Below are 18,142 nucleotides of genomic sequence, written 5' to 3'. Positions count from 1 at the left end.
GTGTAATGATATGGCGTGAATGAGAACTTTGATGATTGGTCACAGCCGAAAGTGCTTCTCATAGTGAAACCTGAGGTTTGAAAGAGATCTGTATTAAGTTCAGTTTGCTGCTTGAAATGTAGCTGTCTTATGACTCCTGAATAATGAGCTGTTGTTGTCAGCAACGCACAGTAATTTAATGTAGTGTTCTTTCTTTCTGTCTGCATCTGTTCCAGGGTCCCACTGGTCCACATGGAAACCCAGGACAGCCTGGACCACCTGGGCCCAAGGTGAGTGGCTGTCTTCCGTGGTAGGGAGAAATGAACAGCTTGCTGAGGGGGCCAGACAGGCTTCTGGTTATTATTTATAGGTGTAAATGAGACAGATGAGTTCCCTCACAGGTAGCACCAACTCCACTGAGCCCAAGACACAGGCCAGGGTCAGTCAGTGTCTTACCCAGCCACTCCACCATTTACCTTTTGTCAGTCGTAAAGAAGTGGCATTAGGTGAAATGCTAGATATTGGTTTAGCTTTGTGTGAAAAGGACAACGTTTTCTATAGCTGCCATCAGTTACACAACAGTACTTCTTTTTTTTGTACTGGCATAAGTTAATTGTGATTAGGGCTATGGATAGATGAAATATATTGAACAGTGCAGTGTTTTGCACTAATGCTGCTGACAAGGCCACACACAACCTTTCTTAAGACATAATGGTTTGTCCAGTCAGAGGCAGGAGTGGCACTGGGATGAGTGTAATCAGCAGAGTAAACACTGATTTGGGTTATAATATCTGCGCTATAAACCTGCATGAACATGACTGAAAAAACACAAATGATATTTGTAGACATAAAAGACACAAAAATCTACAGAATTTTAATGGCTAGTATAGTTTATCACAGCTCATGTTGGAATAGAACTTGATACAGGTGCTGTTATGGTGAAATTCCTCATTTTTCACCATGTTGGACTTGAAATTAACCTGATAACCTGATTTGATAAAATCTGACTTAAATGTTCTAAGAAAAGAAAAATAATGCATGTTTGCAATCTTCTGGTCATGTATTCTTTTAGGTAAGTCCTTCAAATGGATTCCAGTTCTTAGACAAAGGATTTTGGTATGAAATTGTTATTGAATGGAACACTTTGGATTTGAACCAGATGGTTGACTGCATACTGTGGCACGCTGTTTTCAAAGTTAAAGTCTTCAAAGTAATGTACTTTCATATCCCTCTAATTTCCTCTGAGATAAGTGGTGATAAATATAATCACACCATTGTCTACAATGACCAAGTGGGTTGAATTGAGGAGTCATTACTGCACAGTAAAATTAAGATTTCAAAGGAGGTGACAAGCCTAACTTCTCTCTATTGTCTGAGGAAGTTTACTGTCATTGTAAGCAGTGGCAGTGTTTTTTTTTGGTTTTTTTTTATATGTATTTCCCATTAACTATAAACCATTCTGTAATACAAAACCTTTGTACTTCTTCCCACTGCATATTCTAACACAAACATACCAATAAGTAAAGTTAAGTAAGTAATCAGGTACTCAATAAATGAATACTAACACTTTTTTGATATCAGAAGAACAAAATGCAAAAAGCAATTTCACAAAGGTTCTCCAAATCTCTGGCAGTCTGCTAGTTCCACAAAGAAAAGGACCTCTGAATCCTAACAGATTGTGCAGTGTTAAAAGTTCTTTGAGACATATTTTTTCTATTATATTCTCCATGAAAAATCATCAAAGACACAATGAAAATAACTAATGCTAGCTGACAATTGCACATGTGTACTTCAAGGGGCCAGTGGCAGAATGGGTCAAGTGCAGAGTAACCTGATATGTGTATGATGACAAAATTACATGCAATATATATAATGCTAGCATCAAAGCATCAATATATATAGTGATATACATATGTATGTAATGTGGCTACAGTATACTTATTTAGGAGACCTCTGCAGCTCATGTTGCTTGTCCTACAAGACATGTTGTAGTGATGTCACCAGGTCACTGAATTGACCATTAAATCCTGTACACTCACAATTATAGCAGAGTCTGATGTGCTGTTTCATAAAGAGTAGGGGTGTGTATCTCACTGACTGAGACCGATTCAATATGTATCTCGATACATGTTCAAAGATACGATATATCTTTTCTATCTTTATTTTTAAATAGCAATTGATTCAGTTTGATATGATTCAGCTCTGTTATGATACAATATGATGCAATACAAGACAATGCAATGTGTGAATCTTTACATGATTTTATCTTTGATTATGATTACATCTTTGATTCAGTTAATTTTGTATTGGTAGAGTGCTTTTAGGTGCAAAAAGAAATCCTGATAGTTTTACTTAATATAGTAACAGGTGAGACAGAGAGACGGAGACATTACAGTGGTGTTAACATCTTATTATGTGTCTCGTGTAAATGAGATACTGTAGCCTAAATGAGAATCTGTGAACAAACTTTAAAACTGTTCAAAATATTAGTATTTTTGCAGCAAGATGATCTACTGCTCTGTTTCATATGAAGAGTGCTGTGGTTTTGATTAGTGTGGAGGAACAGTGATGCTCTGTGTTACCTGCTCTCACAGTGACATGACGTCTCTGTGGGTCAGACTCGTGGCTCTGTACTCTGCTGTTAGACATGTTTTGCATAAATGATTTGCAGCAGAGTTTCTCATCTTTCTTATAAAGCCCAAAACTTATTCCACACTTGCATGTTATGAAAGTTTGGTGGTGTGACGTGGTACAATGTCACTTCTGTCGCTGTTTTCAGTGCATTCTGTTTTGAACAAATGAAGACGAGAGACAGGAGGAGAGGGAGGGTGGAGCGCTTGTTTTGTGTGAGCGTGACAGCAGGCGTCCAGTGAGAGCAGTACAGGCAGAGGCAGGAAGAGAGAAAACGGAGGAAAGTTACAGTGGCAGCTCCTTGATGCCAGAAATGAAACATATGTGTGTCCTAATGAGATGTATCGATACACTAGTGATGCATTGATTTGTTTCCGATTCATGCTGTTACTGATACAAGCCATCTGAACTGATGCAGTCATATCTTACACATTAAAGTCAGATGCATTGGATGCATGAGTGAATCGTTGCACCCCTAATATAGAGCCTATATTTGCTCCACAGAGCATGCGCAGGAGGCATTAAAGCAGACACAACTAGATGTTGACAAGCATGATAATAATGAGCCAGTTTTGTTGTCACAGTGTAGCAGGAAAGACTGGAGGAGACAAGGGTGGTTGTTGGCCTGCATGACATACCCCCTAGCTTAGATCATTGTTCCCCTAGTTCTCACCACAGGACATAGTTGTGTTTAACTCATTAGTGATGACAATGACTTCATATAGGGGGTAAAAAAAAAGAAAGCATTTTTAAAACTCTGGTAGGCTTTCCCAGCAGGGGACCAGATGTAAAGGATGCACTTGTACAACTGAGCAAGGATGTGGGCAGCTCCATACAGATGGTTGTGGTGGCTGTGGTTTCGACTGGCCACCACAGACTGACTGCATACATGATGCAGTCAGTTGGGTAACAGTGATGCTATAGGAGCAGAAACAACGGATAAGTAGATGGTTCACCCTCCCTGTTGTTTGTTTTTTGATTTGAAGCATTTTGCTTTAATAGCTCCTTAATAAGAATCTTTGCTAGTACATAAATAACTAATGACAAGACAAATTTATGAAAGCATTGTCTAAATTATCATGTTTGTCTACCTCACTCTTTATCCACAACTGTTTCCACTGGTTGCTGCTTAGGGGCAGTTACTTTACTTTTGTCAGCCATAAAGTGTGTAGGTCAGCCTAGATCGATGTGTAATAGTTACTGAAAGGCTGCATGTTGTGTTTGCTGCCACAGAAAAGAAATAAATAGTCCCCATTTATGTAATGTACGTACATTACAAATCATTGTGATTTCTTTTGCCATGGTGGAGAAAAAAGTGACATGAGAAACCACGATCGATCATCTGATTGTGTGTTTTTTTTTCCTTGGGCTTCCAACTTTTAGGATATTTTAACTGTCTTAACTAGCTAGCTCACCTTCACAACAAACCCCTCCAGACCTTCATCGCCCAGGTTACCCACAAGCCTACCTTCCTTAAAGGGGAAGGCTCAGCTGGTATCACAAAGTAAATGTTCTGCTGTCTAAACTTAACTTTGGTAAAAGTATGTAAGTGTTAGAGCAGAATTTACTTGAAGTGTCAATAGTAAATGTAACGTTTTACTATTATATCTGATGGTTTTGGATTAATATTATTGCTGCATTAATGTGTGTAATGCATTTTACTGCTTTAAAATTGTTGTGCTAACTTTAGCTACATTATATACTGATGGGTATTTTTATCTACAGCACTGCATCATAATCTATAAGATTATCAGATGTACATATCGAGATATAAAATGTATATGGTGGAATAGCCAAAAAATAATAATTTAAAATGACATTTTTTAAAATAACTTTTACGCCATATCAACCAGCCTTACCTTACCCCACACACATAAAGACAGGAATGTTCTTTTTTCCTCCTTGATTAGTCAAACAGCACAGGGAGAGAAATGGATTCTTTTCTGTGTCACCTCTAACCTTATTGGGACATTGTGAACATTTGGCTGAGGCCCTCCGATTGGTTCTTATGAAATATGGGGCCAATGTGTACACTTGCAAAACCAAAATCAGTGTATCTAATACCATGGTGGCCTATTGGTGAGTCATTCTCACACCCCCGACCCCTTTGTGGAGGCGGAATAGGGATTGAGAGACTCTTTGTCTCAGTTTGGGAAAATATCTCCTGCTGAAATGTGTTTGGTTACTAGGACATATACAGAGGAACCTAGTCCCTGATGCTGAGCTTGGTTGACATGTGTTTTAAGCGCTGTCTGAAATGTTGTGACGATGTGCTTGCAGGACTTAAAGGAGTCTTTCAGTCTGCTTCATGCACTGCTGACAGAGAGGAACCCTGGTTTAATGCTGTGGTAGAATTTGTGCTCTTCCGCCCCTAAGGTTTTCTATGCCTCACTGGGTGTCAGTCAAAACTATGGAAATATGATACCCAGAATCAAAGGAGGTTATCCCTGTTTGGAGCAGGTACAGACAAACATAGAGGAGAATGGACGTATCTAAGCTGTTAAACAATGGCTCAGGACCTCACACCAGACAGCTGAAAATCTCAGATGCATTTTATATTCAGACCTCACCATGTCTACATGCCACATTTTTTAACAATCAGAAAAGATATTGTGTTGTATTGATTGATGCTAATTTGTTGTTCTTTTTGTTGCCATTTTTATTTCTGGTCATTTGTTTTGCTGATGAGCACAATTTCTGAAGTGTATGCAATGATGTATTTTCTTGGCTGTTTCTCCTGCTCCACTGGAACACCTAACCATTCTCTGATGTGACCTTTAAATTATTGACAGCAACAAGATAATCAAATTAAATAATTATGCTGAAATTCTGTGAAGGTTTCTAAACATTGCTGCTTTGGCTCTTTATAACACTGTTGTAGTTGCAAAATTATCTGGACGGATGTTAGAGTTTAGAATTTATTTTTATATTTATGATGGCAAAAAAGATTTTATGACTCTAATTCACATGTGTTTGGGACAAAAAGCCCTGAGAACTCTAACTGTTGAAATGTAATATTGTGTTTCTGTGCAACCGCACTTAACATCAACTCCATGTTGGCAGACTGTTTGACGTACTCTCCGCCTTGTGGGAATTACAAATGTGGTCTGGGATGACACAGAAACTGAAAGAGGTCGGAATCCTCAAAGGCATGTTTACTTCATTGCTAAGTGTCTTGCTTGGTCACTATACAGAAATGTGGATGTCAAATCTGCAGTTATTTTTAGCTCAGCCCTTTATATATTAAGAATTACATGCAATTTTAAGTATAAGGGGACCCCTAGAAGGTGCAGTGTATTCATGTACTGCTGTATGTAAACTAAAGAAAAAGCACACGTGCAGGATGTAACCTACCCCAGGCCTTTTTTTTTTTTTTTTATTTCTGGCTATTTTTTAAAATTGATTTTTAAATCTTGTCTTTAAGTTTACTGATGTCAATAAATAGAGCAGGTTATTGTCATGGTTGATGGTAAACTTTTCTTTAGCTGACTGGGTATACTGAGGAAGCCAAGCTAACAAGTGCAAATAACAATGGCAAGATCGAAAGAAAAACACTAATAGCAGCTCACAGAAAAGAAACACCGCTGCCACCAGCATGACTGAGTGTCTTGGGTTTGCCTAACTTGGCAAGTTTAACAAGAAAGTAATAAACGGGACATGGAGATGTAATTAGTGCAATAACCAGCAGCAACAGCCTTTCTTAATTTTTTCTCCCAGTGACCATGAGCCATTGCAATGGATGGTGGTATCATCCATCGGCCCAGCCCTGCCTCACACATACTCACAGGATCTGGTACTCTGCCAGTGTGAAGGGTGCCTTGCAACATCTTACTGATACTGATGAACACACACCTCTCTTTAAAGCCTGTAATGTCATGTATAGAACTGAGAGCTACGAACTGTTGCAATCATTGACAGGAGAACAGTATATATAAGATCATAGACTTCATATATGGATTTCTAAAGGGACATTTGTAGGTTCAGAATGTTTATTTACTCGTGGCCATCTGGATGGTTGTTGGGAGTCACGGGAGCCAAATTTGTGGTAAACATCACAGCTAGCCACATAATTGTCATTTTATCATGTCATGGAAGTATTTCTAGAAAAGTTGGGATCTATCCTGTTGACTTGAATACATTTGAAAAATATTCTGGTGCCAGCTTTTGGTACCATTGGAGGAAGTGCTTCTTAAGGCATCTCCACATTGGCTTGTACACAAAAACGCTTGCTTGATTATGGTAGTGATTTAAATTCAAATTTTCAAATGTGTGACTGAAATATCATGTTTATTGACAGCCTCAGAATCACTTTTCAATTATACCAATCAACACTTCTTACATTTAGAATTACTGCATAGGTAAATAGCAATGAAAACATATATATAGGTATGAGTATAGTGTAGTTATATGTATGTATGTAAATTCATCTGATTTACTTAATTCCTTATGGACAAATGTAGATGTAGCCAAGGTTTTATCAAATATTTAGCCTGTTCATATGAAGGATATTCATGACTGTATCCTGAAAAACTGGTGCTGCCAGTAAGTGATAGTAAAATTGAGTTGCTTAAGGTGACCTTCACCTGTGACCCTGTCTCTCTTCTAGGGTTCGAAGGGAGACCCTGGGCTGTCTCCAGGCCAGGCTCCACCAGGAGAGAAGGTAAATGTCAGGCTCCCTGTGCCTCCGTGTCTCCCCCTTCCTCTATGTCTCTCTTTTTTCCCCCCTGTCTGGCACAAAGCCTTTACTCCTGACCTGAGCTGGTACATTTTACCTGAGTTGATACTTAGACTTCCTGTCTTCACAACATCAGTCCTGACTTAGACCTCATGTAATCTCTGCACACGGACCGCTTTTTTCTCTGCTCTTGTTTTCATTTATCACTTATTTGAGCATGAGCCACTAAAAGCTCAAAGTTTTCTAATTTGTGGATGATGAAAAACTTATTTTTAAATTTCAGCTTATTAAATATTTTCTATATTCGCTATTTCTGTATTTGCTTGAGTGATCACTGTGGTTGAGCCTGTTTTTCCTTAGACAATTTAATTAATTCATCCACTTCCTCTAAAGCCCCTTTCTGCATTTCTAACTCATTTTATTACCATTGATTTGTCTGGTGTCTCCACAGCTGGTCTCTCTCACTCTTTGCTCTCTCCCCATCCTTGTCTCTTTGTCTGCCAAACATCATCACAATAATGATTTTCTTGAGCAGCACGACAAAATGTCTTGAACCAATTAGACTCCAAATAGCATCTTTCTCCTTTCAAGTTTTAATACTCTTTGCACTCATAGAAATCCTTTAACGAAAGAGTCATAATTTCTCCCTTCAGATTTTTTCTGGGATAGCCAGATTCATTTTAAATTTCACTTAAAACTAGGCATATAGCATGTATCCATATGCATCCACTTAACCCTGTTGTCATTCTCACTTATTATTGCAGACTTAGGTCTTCATCCTGCTACATTTGAAGCAGTTGTTAATCATTGCATCATTATGCCTTTCTAAGCAGATTTGTCTGTATTAAGATAATTTCTTGAATCTCCATTCACACTCACACTTCACATCTTACTTTTTTTTAGAATATCCAAATGTAAGCACATTGTTGTGATTAGAAGTAGCTTGAATAAGACCTCTTCAGATGGATAGAAAAGCACTTTTTAACTGTCCTTATCACCAACCTGGAGAAAATCCCTTACCTTTCCATGCTCAAGATAATTATCCGATTTTTTTTTTTTTTACAGTGATCACAACTAATGTATAGTCTGTTGGACCAATGCCCTGTTGTTCATTAGTCATCTGCGTTAATGAGCTTGTCATGTTGGAAAATGAAGATTTATTAAGTGTTAAGTAATTTACACTGAATTGATTAAGTTGAGCCTGGTTAACTGTAAGCAATGAGATATATCATAAAAATATCATACAATTATGAAATGTGCAAATTGACATTGTTATCATGCTTTCATAAAGCCTTTGCAGTCAGTTTGGAGTCAAAAAGATTGGTTTTTTTTTTTCAGTCTCACTGCATCTCTCTGTTTAATGATTGTGTCCAGTGCACCACAGTTTTTTGCAAGTGTATGATACTCTGTCTTTCATTTGCTCCAACAGGGTGACAGAGGTCCACCAGGTCTGCCTGGGCCAGATGGATTTACAGGTCTACCGGTAAGATTTAGCATGCTTAACTGCTTGTGCTGAAACCAACAGCTGATGGTGAAGATAGAGGAAGGCTTTGAAGGCATACAGTCTGTCAGAAACTAGTTTGTATTATATGTGTTCAGGTAACTCAGCTTGCTGATACAACACAATTTCAAGAAATCTACTACTACTATTTTAATCTACTACTTTACTTTTAAAGCAGTATTTTTCTTTTTTCCTCTCTCTTTACTGTTGTTTGTACAGTAAATCATCTGTAGATGTAAGGCAAAGGGTGCTTTTGCTCATTTATTACAGGTTCATAGAACTTATATGTTGGCTTAAGAGATAAGTTTGAAGACTTAACTTTAAGACTAACTGACACTGTATCTGTATCCCACTGTGTTCTCCCCCAAGTGTTAGCCACAGCCGTTAGCTGAGGCCTCTTAATGTGGTCAGTATTATGTTACCTTGTCAGAGACAGCCTAGAGCCCACCCTGCTCTCTGCCTCTCTGCACTCTTTCTGTCTTTCTTTATATCGAGAGAACAAAACAAGTACACATAAACAGTATACATAACATTCTTGCTAAATTTTCTTCCTTGTTTCATCTGCTTGCCCCACACTGTCTTCTTCTTCACTCTCTTTGCATAGCCCTGTCTCTGCTTTAATCTCCATCTTTGTTGTGCCCCTCTCTCTCAGTCACAGCTTCAGATATGTTAGGATGTGGTGCTGCCTGATTTAAACCTGACAGACTTTGAGGTCAAGGTCAAAGGTCACCCAAAAGAGGAAAGGCACCCTGCCCAGGGTCAGGGGGTCAATGACATGCACAATATCCCATGCTCCTCAGGTCAATTATTGTCATGTCTAAAGAAGGAGAATTTCATGGACACTGCTATCAACAAAAGGAACACTGGCATTCTCCCTTTGACCACCAGTTATTAGTGTTGTATTAACACACTCTGAGATTTGTTTTTACACTGTAGTGCATTGTGTACATGTAACGTACATGTACACAATGCACTACTGTGTTTAGCAGAACTGTTGCTCAAATTGAGCTTGTGTCCTTTTGATACAGAACAAACCTTATCTGCTTTAGTGGGATGCCCATATGGCTTTGTCCTCATAGTTGTCCCCTTTTTGAAGCTCTGAGACTGTTCTCCACATAGCTGGCCCTCACCTTGCCTCCCAGGAGGCCATCCCAGTGTTTGCAGTAGCTGAACCTAATATACCCAGCACATGAACTGTGCCCCGTCAAGTATTTTCAGAGGAAATGACTGGCTTGGGGCCTGTGCTCTTTACCCCCAAGTGGGCCTTTTATTGAGTGTGAAGGTTCATGTGTCACAACCTCGGATGCACCCGACAGAGTCAATGGTACCGTTCCACAAGGTCTCGCACTGTCCCAAAAAGATACTGACCTGGCCCTGACCTTATGTTTTGTAGTGGTAAACATCTGTTGTTGATAATCACGTCAAAGGGAAAAATAAGAGGGCTAAGAGAAGAAAGCTCTGATTTACAGAACAATAAATGCTGTTTACTTTACAAAGAAGTGCTTGTTTAACTAAATGTGGAATTTGGCAAAAAAAAAAAAAAAAGCTGACTGTGGATTAGACTGAGCCAGCTATAGTATTAATCTTGAAGAAAAGCTTTATGTTCGATTTTGTGTTAATGTAACACACAATGCACTCTTCAAAAGATTGACATTCATACTATTATCACTGACCTCCATCCATAGCACAGTTTTATCTGATCCGTACACATGCCCACATATCAGCACCAATCTCCTTCCCAATTCCTGCCCAACAATAACAGGAAGTACAGATCACATGGATTTTAATACTGACCATCCCAGTTCAAAGATTATTAATTGTGACCATGGAGCTTTAGGGTGATACCAGAATGCTGGCTGCAGGATAGAGGAGACAGCCCCTCAACATCCCTCATGTGTCTCATTCTAGGATGGATGCAACAAGTACATACAATTAAAATGTTGAGCATAATTTAGATGTACAGTTAAGAACAGCGAATTCTGCAGTTCTCCATCAAATGAATCACTAGCAGTTGTCTTGGAATGCAGTGTCCTTTGCGGTGTCTGTTGGTCACTTCACCACTTTGGTCCGGATTGAAATATGTCCGTTGTGACATGGATTGACAGATGTCTTTGGTGATCCCTTGACTTTTCCTTTGACCCCACCAGTATATTGACATTTTTCCTTTGAATGAAATGCCCCAACAAGTGTTGGAAAGATTGTCATTAAATTTGGTACAAATAGCCATGGTTCCCAGAGGATGAATCCTAATGACTCTAGCACCACCATGAGGTTTTGTGTCGACAATTGACTGACCTTAACTTGATCTTTGGTGTAGTGCCACCATCTGGTCTAAAATTTCATCCTTTTTTCATATGACTTTTTTCATAAAATTATCACCTATCGGCCTCAACTGCATTTTGTATAGTTCTAATGAGTGCTGGCATCGTGCTAAACTAAGACGGTGAACATGATAAACATACCTGCCAAACATCAGCATATATGCATTGTCATTGTGAGCATGTTAACATGATGACTTTAGTCTGCAAAACCTCAGTCATGTTAATGTCTGTTGTGTTTTACATAAAATATACTCAAAGTATATTTGTTTATTCCATTTTCAAGGGTCCTAAAGGTTATCCAGGGCCAGCTGGACCTCCAGGAGAACAAGTAAGTGGTGATATATGTGTGTGTGTCTGTCTGTAAGCACAAGAAACTGTTTTATTTTGCCAGAGTCTACCAGAAATTAGCACCAATGGGACCTGCATCAAACAACAAAAGCCATAAAGTTGGCAAGTCACAGCATTTTCAGCTAGTTGCATCAGTCTGTCAGCTGTCCCCTCTAGCCAGTGGTTGCTTTTATCCTGTGTTTATCCCCCTCTCCTTGATGGAAAAACTCTTCACCTCATCAAAACAATTAACAAGATTATACAGACTCCATATGTCCACATCAGTAGGCTTTAGGAATAGAGGTTTAGGGAATAACAACATTAGATTATTATTGATGGAATATACATTTAAAACTTTTTGTGTTTTGAGAATGAAAAATCTAAATCTAATCAATAACAATATATACTTCTCACAGATGTATTGTGGTCTGTCAGACAAAAATGAAAAAAATTGTGAATATCAGCAGTATATGAAGATTATATGTTATAGGATAACAACAGAGATAACAGTTATTTATTACTGCAACAGATAATTGTTTTAAATTGCATTTGAGATGAGCATCAGCTGAATGGTTAAAGTGTATAGTGTCATTTTAACAATGGGCTGAAAAAGCAGCAGCGTGAGCCAGTGAGGGAGGGGTGGGCTGGAGCGGTGCAGAAAGGTATAGTTAATAGACAGGGTTGTCTTGGTGGAGGCTGTCCAGAATGAACAGTGCTTGTTTTATTCCTCAGTTGGCAATGCTGGTCGAAGTCTGTGTGTCTCCTCTTTCACTTTATCCATCCATCTAATCTCCCTATTCACCGTTCATTCATTCTCTGTCTCTCACTCTCTCTTTCTGCTGCAGGGCATACCAGGACTTCCTGGGGAAGCTGGGGCTGCAGGTTACCCTGGCAGGCAGGTGCAGTGAAAAATACAAAAAATAAGCTTCCAGTTCCTTGACCGATGCTTTTAGATTCTTCGTTGCTCCTCCAAGAATTCTGCAGAGAATACACAGCAATAATAATGATAACTGCATAATGCACTCTGCTTTCCTTTGTATATTTCTTACCCATTTTGGATTTGCAGTTAAGTGCTAACAATTGTTATTTCCACTTGAATATAATGAAAATGTAGTTTACAATGAAATACGTAAGCTAATGTAATTAGTTTCCTGATGTATGTCGTGTGTAGTCTGTGGATGTAAACCATGTGCATTGCCAGTGGTGCAGACAAGGAAGTATAAAGTGCAACTTAAAGCATAAAAAACATGTGTTTTCTTTTAGCTGCCTGTCAGTCAAGCTCGCTGTCCTTCTCTTATCAGGCTGTTCAGAGTTTTATGTGATTAGGTTTGCCGCTTCATGTGAAATCACTGAGCTTGCTGGTATTGTGACAAGACCCCCTCACCGGTCTTTCCTTTGTTGCAGGGTTCAGCGGGGCCACAAGGAAACCCAGGGCCTAAAGGTGTCCGTGTAAGTACAAGTAGCTCTTTGCTCTCATTTTGCCCTCTTTTCTTCAGTAGCACTGGATTGAACACTTAATTTCCTGAAAGGATTAGGACAGTGTCAGGCCTCAGCCTTGCTCCAGTGAGACTTCCAGGGTCTTGCTTGTATTCCTGACATTCTGCATGACGTGAGACTTGCTTGTGGGGGCTGGTCCAGGCTCTGGGTTGTCTCTATAAAGGCTGACTGGTTTCTCTTACCATGGCTCATTCTTCAGCAAGCAGGAAGCTCCCCAAAAACAGGAGAACAGAAGAAAGAGAGGAGGATGGAAGACAAACAGATGGGAGAAAGTATGAAAGTAGACAAAAGGGGGTTAGCTGAGCTAGTGAGAGAAGGGACTTAAGTAGAGCGTTACGGCTCAGACGTAGAGGATAGCTGGGATTACTATGTCAGAGTAAGGCAGTCATGTGAAAAAGAGCTGAAAAGACAGACAGTGAAGTGATAAGATATGAGTGTGAGAGTCTGTGAAGGAGAGAGACAGCAGAAATTACTCATACCTACCAACAATATCTTATGCCAACTGGCATAAATACTTGAATGCAAAAATAAGCTCAGTCATCTTGTCCAGATCAACAACTGTTAATGTATTTCAAGGTTTTATATTAAGTGGCTGCACCTGTGCATTATCCTTAAAAATGTATCTAGAAACAGCTTTGATATCTAATATTAGCCCACATTGTACAGAAGTTGCTGTACTTGCCTCGGTACTTTAGCAGATATTCCAGCATGTCAAGTATATGCAAAGACTTGTATGCGTTGGATCAATTCACTGCACATGCTTGATAAAGCCAACACGTCCTTGTCTTGAAACAGTAAGCAAATTCCAGAGCAGATAGGAAGCACAGATGGAAAACAAAAAGATGGAACTTGCTGCTCAAACAAGTGGAATGATGTTGTTGGTATATTAGTGTTGTAACAAAGGGAGAGAAATCTCCTTAACTTTATAATTTCTGCAAAAATGCATGGATTTTTGGTCTCAGACTCAAAGGTACGAACACTGATTGTGCCCTAATTATACTCAGTACCAAATGAATTCCACTGATGGGCAGGTGGCAGTAAAACACCAACATATATAGCAGTGTGTAACTGGAGACATGGAAGAAGAAGAAGCAGAAGAGGAAGGCTGCCTGAAAGTAAACATGAGGATGTCAGTGCATCAATGCCTGTGTTAGAGTACAAAGATGCAATTTTTTTTGAAAGAGTAACACTGAACATAAACATATCTTCTGATTGATAACCAAAAAAAAAAAAAAATCACACGGCACCTTTAAAAGGACAGTTCACACAAAAATCAAAAACACAATATTTTTCCTCTTACCTGTATTGATATTTATTCATCCAGATAGTTTTGGTTGGAGTTGTAGAGTTTGGGAATGAACATCGTCCTTGGTGAACTTTAAGTTTAGCACCACACACACTTTGAGCCCCACATGTCTAGCGCCATCTGGTTTTATTGTATTTGAGGAGGCAGACATCTGTACAGCCAAAATACAGGAACTCACACCAAAACAATCTAGATGGATAAATAGTATTACAGGTAAGAGGAAAAATATGTATTTTTGATTATGGGGTGAAATGACTCTTTAAGATATGCCCCCCCTTGTCAGTGAATTCAGTCCAGATTTTTCTGGTGGCCACATTGCATTTAGCTCAAACAATCGACAGAATAACTCACAGCAGCTTAGTCGATGGCACCAAATCCTCCAGAAATTCCCACAGGATACATCAGGGTCATGTTCACAGAAGTTTCAGAAATACTGTATTAATTTTCTTATAATATTGTAATATAAAATTTTGCTATTTTCCAGGGTTTCATTGGGCCTCCTGGCGTTGCTGGGCCACCAGGACTGGAGGGGGAGAAAGTGAGTCATGTTTCTTTACATTAAGTGTATATAATATCAAGGTATTTTTAGCCACAATTTCTTCATTTATGGCCACATTTTCCCTTCCCATTGCTATTAACATTTATGTTCAATAATGTCCCTGTCTTCATGTATTCTTGCTCTATTTGTTTCCTCCTCCCTTGTGTGATACATATTATCAGTATAGACTGAGGCTGAATGGGTTGGCTGGATGTCATAAAGTTTTCATGAGATTTTTTTGTTTTAGCACTTCACCCTCCACATCTTTTTGTCAGCTCTGTTCCAGTATACCATAATATATGTTGAGTTACTCACTAGTTACAGTACAAATGTATCTCTAAACATCTTTTAAAATTGTCTATTTTTTTAAACTGCTTTACAGCTTTAAAATTATTAGGTTAAAAAAATTTGAAGGAAATGTGAGGAAATTGTATATTTTCCATTTAGCCTATGCCTGAAGGACGACACTCATTCTTTCATTCTTGTTAGATTCCAAGGAAATCCCAGTCTTTGTTGCTCTGTTGTGGCTTGCAGCACATCAGCTTGGTTTGTGCCAAAGGAACTTAATGTGATGAAACAGTTTTTGGCTTTGGCAATTCCTGACTTAGATAAGTCATATTAAGAATCTCCTTTAATAGTTTCATTGTATTAGAGGAGGGTTGTTTTCCTACATTCTCTTCAGATGATCTCAAGGTTGGGCAGTGTCAAGGTATTACGGTATACCAGGAAATCTAGAAATCCCGAAGGCATGCTTTTTATTACTATCAAAAATACAGATGCTATTCTTTCTATTAGATTGAGATGCTGTATTTTCAGGCCATGTGACATTCATCTTCAACACAACACAAATCCCCTTCACTTTTCTAGCGTTTGGAAAACAACACAAACAGGAACTTTACTTTGGTCTTTAGGAGCTGCAGCTTTTATTCACCAACAAACTGTAACCTACTCTGTACATTTACTGCTTAACTGACAACTTAATTGCTTACCTCTTTGTCTGTTCATCTACTTTCCCTTCTATGGTGACTGCAAGTTTTAGGGGTAATGGTATGGGACTATTGTGAATGCTCTTGGATCTCTGTTTATTTACATTTTTGGCTTAAATTTATTCGTGATGAAAAAGGAGAACCAGCCAACACAGATGAATCTCTGTACACATCATCTCTGTTGAGCCTAATGATATGTTGGTGTCATTCGTTTCTTCAGCAAGAATCAATGGAAGAAGGGCACTTGTCAAGACTTGTCTATGTAGACTAATTTCATATTACACGCTTCATTTTAGCTAAGACTGTATTACACGTCACAATGATTTTTTTTTTTTTTTTACACAAATACTGTCATATACCATGTAAAGGTATTAATGTATGAAAAAGAACAGCACCTTCTTCTTTTTCTATAGCCTTCAAGAATCTCTTAAGTTTAGTTCAGTGGCTAAACCTTGTTGCATCAGTTTCCTTGGAGCAGCACGGTTTCATATTCCAGTCCCAGATTTGAGTCATTTACCTACTTCTTTTTCTTTTCTAGGGCATTCTCGGTCCTGTTGGAAAACCTGGCCCCAAAGGAAGACATGTAATAATGAATCCATTTTGATTGTTACCATAGCACATAGTTGCTTACAAACACAAAACTATATACCTCTGTCATCTGTCAATCACTATGGGAAGACACCTGATGTGTGATTCTCTGTGTTATTGTCTTGAAAATCAGAGAGATTGTAAAAACAGACAGAAATGTTGTCCATTGCATAATATGGCATGGCCTCTTAAAATAGCAGTATTTCTCATCCACAAAAGCCCCAGAGACATCAAAAGGAGATTCCTTTGTATGCTGTATCTGATGTGAATGTGTTAAAGCAGCGAGGCATTGAGGGGCCACTAGTTAAATAGTGCAGAGAGCGAAAAGAAGAGATTGAATTTAAAATTATTCAAGGTGTGGCAAATCACATTTGAAATTTTTAATGTCATGTATTTTGGCACAAGTCCTGCAATGCCAAGTTTGTTTCAGGGTGGCATTAAAAAACCCCAGTTAGATTAAGATAGAGACAGATGGAATGTCAAGGTTGGGCCCTCACACTGTGAAAAGTTAATGTTTTAAAAACAAGCCTTAGTTTTTGTGTGTTGAAGTTGCCAAGCGGGCAGGCAGCCCAGTGTCTCTTTCATCCCAAGGGTTTTTTCTGGAACACTGAGCGATGTCTGGCTAACTGGATCAAAGTCTGTGGCCTAAGGGCTGTTGTAAGCCAGTCCACAAGCTCACACCAATACACTGGCTAATCTTGCTTTATTAAATGAGCATTACTTCACACCATGTCAATACAAATTTGATCTAGATCAACAACTTGGGTAACTTGCATGTTAAATGCAATATGTAAAGTAAAAGATGCTGTGCATAACAGAACTGTGGATTTACCTGTATGGACAGGTATAGGACAAGTATACTGCAAGTGGAGTGTATAATTATTAATGGCTGCCCTGACATTCATAAATTGAATGTGGATATACTTCCCCCACAGGGTGTGGTGGGTGATGCAGGGGAGAGGGGGCCTCCCGGCCCGGATGGCAATGAGGTGAGAACTCTTGTCCGCCTGTGGGTGAATTCAGCACCCCTCGTTTTTGTCCAACACTTTATGTCTATTTGTGCATGTTATTCCACCTGTCTGTCCTCCATCTCTGAAGTCTGTCTCTGTCTGCCCATTACTTGTCCTCTTACCAGTGAATGTGTGTAGAAGTGCACAGTACTTAAGGTTATTTCCTACATAACTTTAATCATGTTCATATGCTAAAGTCATTTAGTCATTTTGTATTCTTTTTCATATATATTTTTGAATATGGCATTGGGGCAGACAAGACTTGATGAAAATTATTTAAGAACAAAAACTAATCAAGTTTCCATCGCCAAAGATTTACAGATAGTCTATTAATGTGTATAACCTTAACGTTTGGTCTCCTTATATTTAGTTAAAGTTTAGCCTGGATTAATTTTTGGATTAGAGACATAAATTCGTTGAGATGCTTCATCGTCCCAGATGTTTGCACATGAAAACATAAAGTCACACTTGTAGTATTTCCAGTGTAGCCTTGGGAATGAGGAGTGTGCGATACTGTAAGTGTCCTGTCCTGTGTACTTAGGATGTTGCTGTGATGTTTCACAGGGGCCTGTTGGTGGGACTGGCATTAGCGGCTTTCCTGGCCTAAGGGTGAGTATCACTTTTGCAATATTATAATTTTTATTAGTGTGTTACATTTTCCATGCCACACTGGCACGATATTTGATCTGTCATTCCCTTGGCTCACAGTTTTGCTTCTGTCTCTCCTTGTACTTGTTTGTGAGATTGCTTGTCTGTCCATCTTTCTTTCTACTTGTATGTCTC

The 18,142-nt window shown here is 38.8% G+C and overlaps 1 protein-coding gene across 1 annotated transcript in view; it reads left to right on the top strand.

The window, feature by feature from the left end:
* Positions 1 to 18,142, top strand: part of col24a1 (collagen type XXIV alpha 1) — a 117,679-nt gene that overhangs the window by 33,707 nt on the left and 65,830 nt on the right. The window contains exons 5-14 of the mRNA XM_084723723.1: positions 216 to 269; positions 7,217 to 7,270; positions 8,715 to 8,768; positions 11,391 to 11,435; positions 12,280 to 12,333; positions 12,839 to 12,883; positions 14,722 to 14,775; positions 16,300 to 16,344; positions 17,285 to 17,338; positions 17,924 to 17,968. Coding sequence (XP_084579849.1) covers positions 216 to 269; positions 7,217 to 7,270; positions 8,715 to 8,768; positions 11,391 to 11,435; positions 12,280 to 12,333; positions 12,839 to 12,883; positions 14,722 to 14,775; positions 16,300 to 16,344; positions 17,285 to 17,338; positions 17,924 to 17,968 — 504 coding nt within the window. The remainder of the gene's footprint in view (positions 1 to 215; positions 270 to 7,216; positions 7,271 to 8,714; positions 8,769 to 11,390; positions 11,436 to 12,279; positions 12,334 to 12,838; positions 12,884 to 14,721; positions 14,776 to 16,299; positions 16,345 to 17,284; positions 17,339 to 17,923; positions 17,969 to 18,142) is intronic.

Source organism: Lutjanus erythropterus, chromosome 7 (genome assembly GCF_056507025.1).
Source record: "Lutjanus erythropterus isolate fLutEry1 chromosome 7, fLutEry1.hap2, whole genome shotgun sequence".
Lineage (NCBI taxonomy): Eukaryota > Metazoa > Chordata > Actinopteri > Lutjaniformes > Lutjanidae > Lutjanus > Lutjanus erythropterus.
Note: the sequence above shows the minus strand (reverse complement) of the source record. Positions and strands in the feature narration are given on the sequence as shown.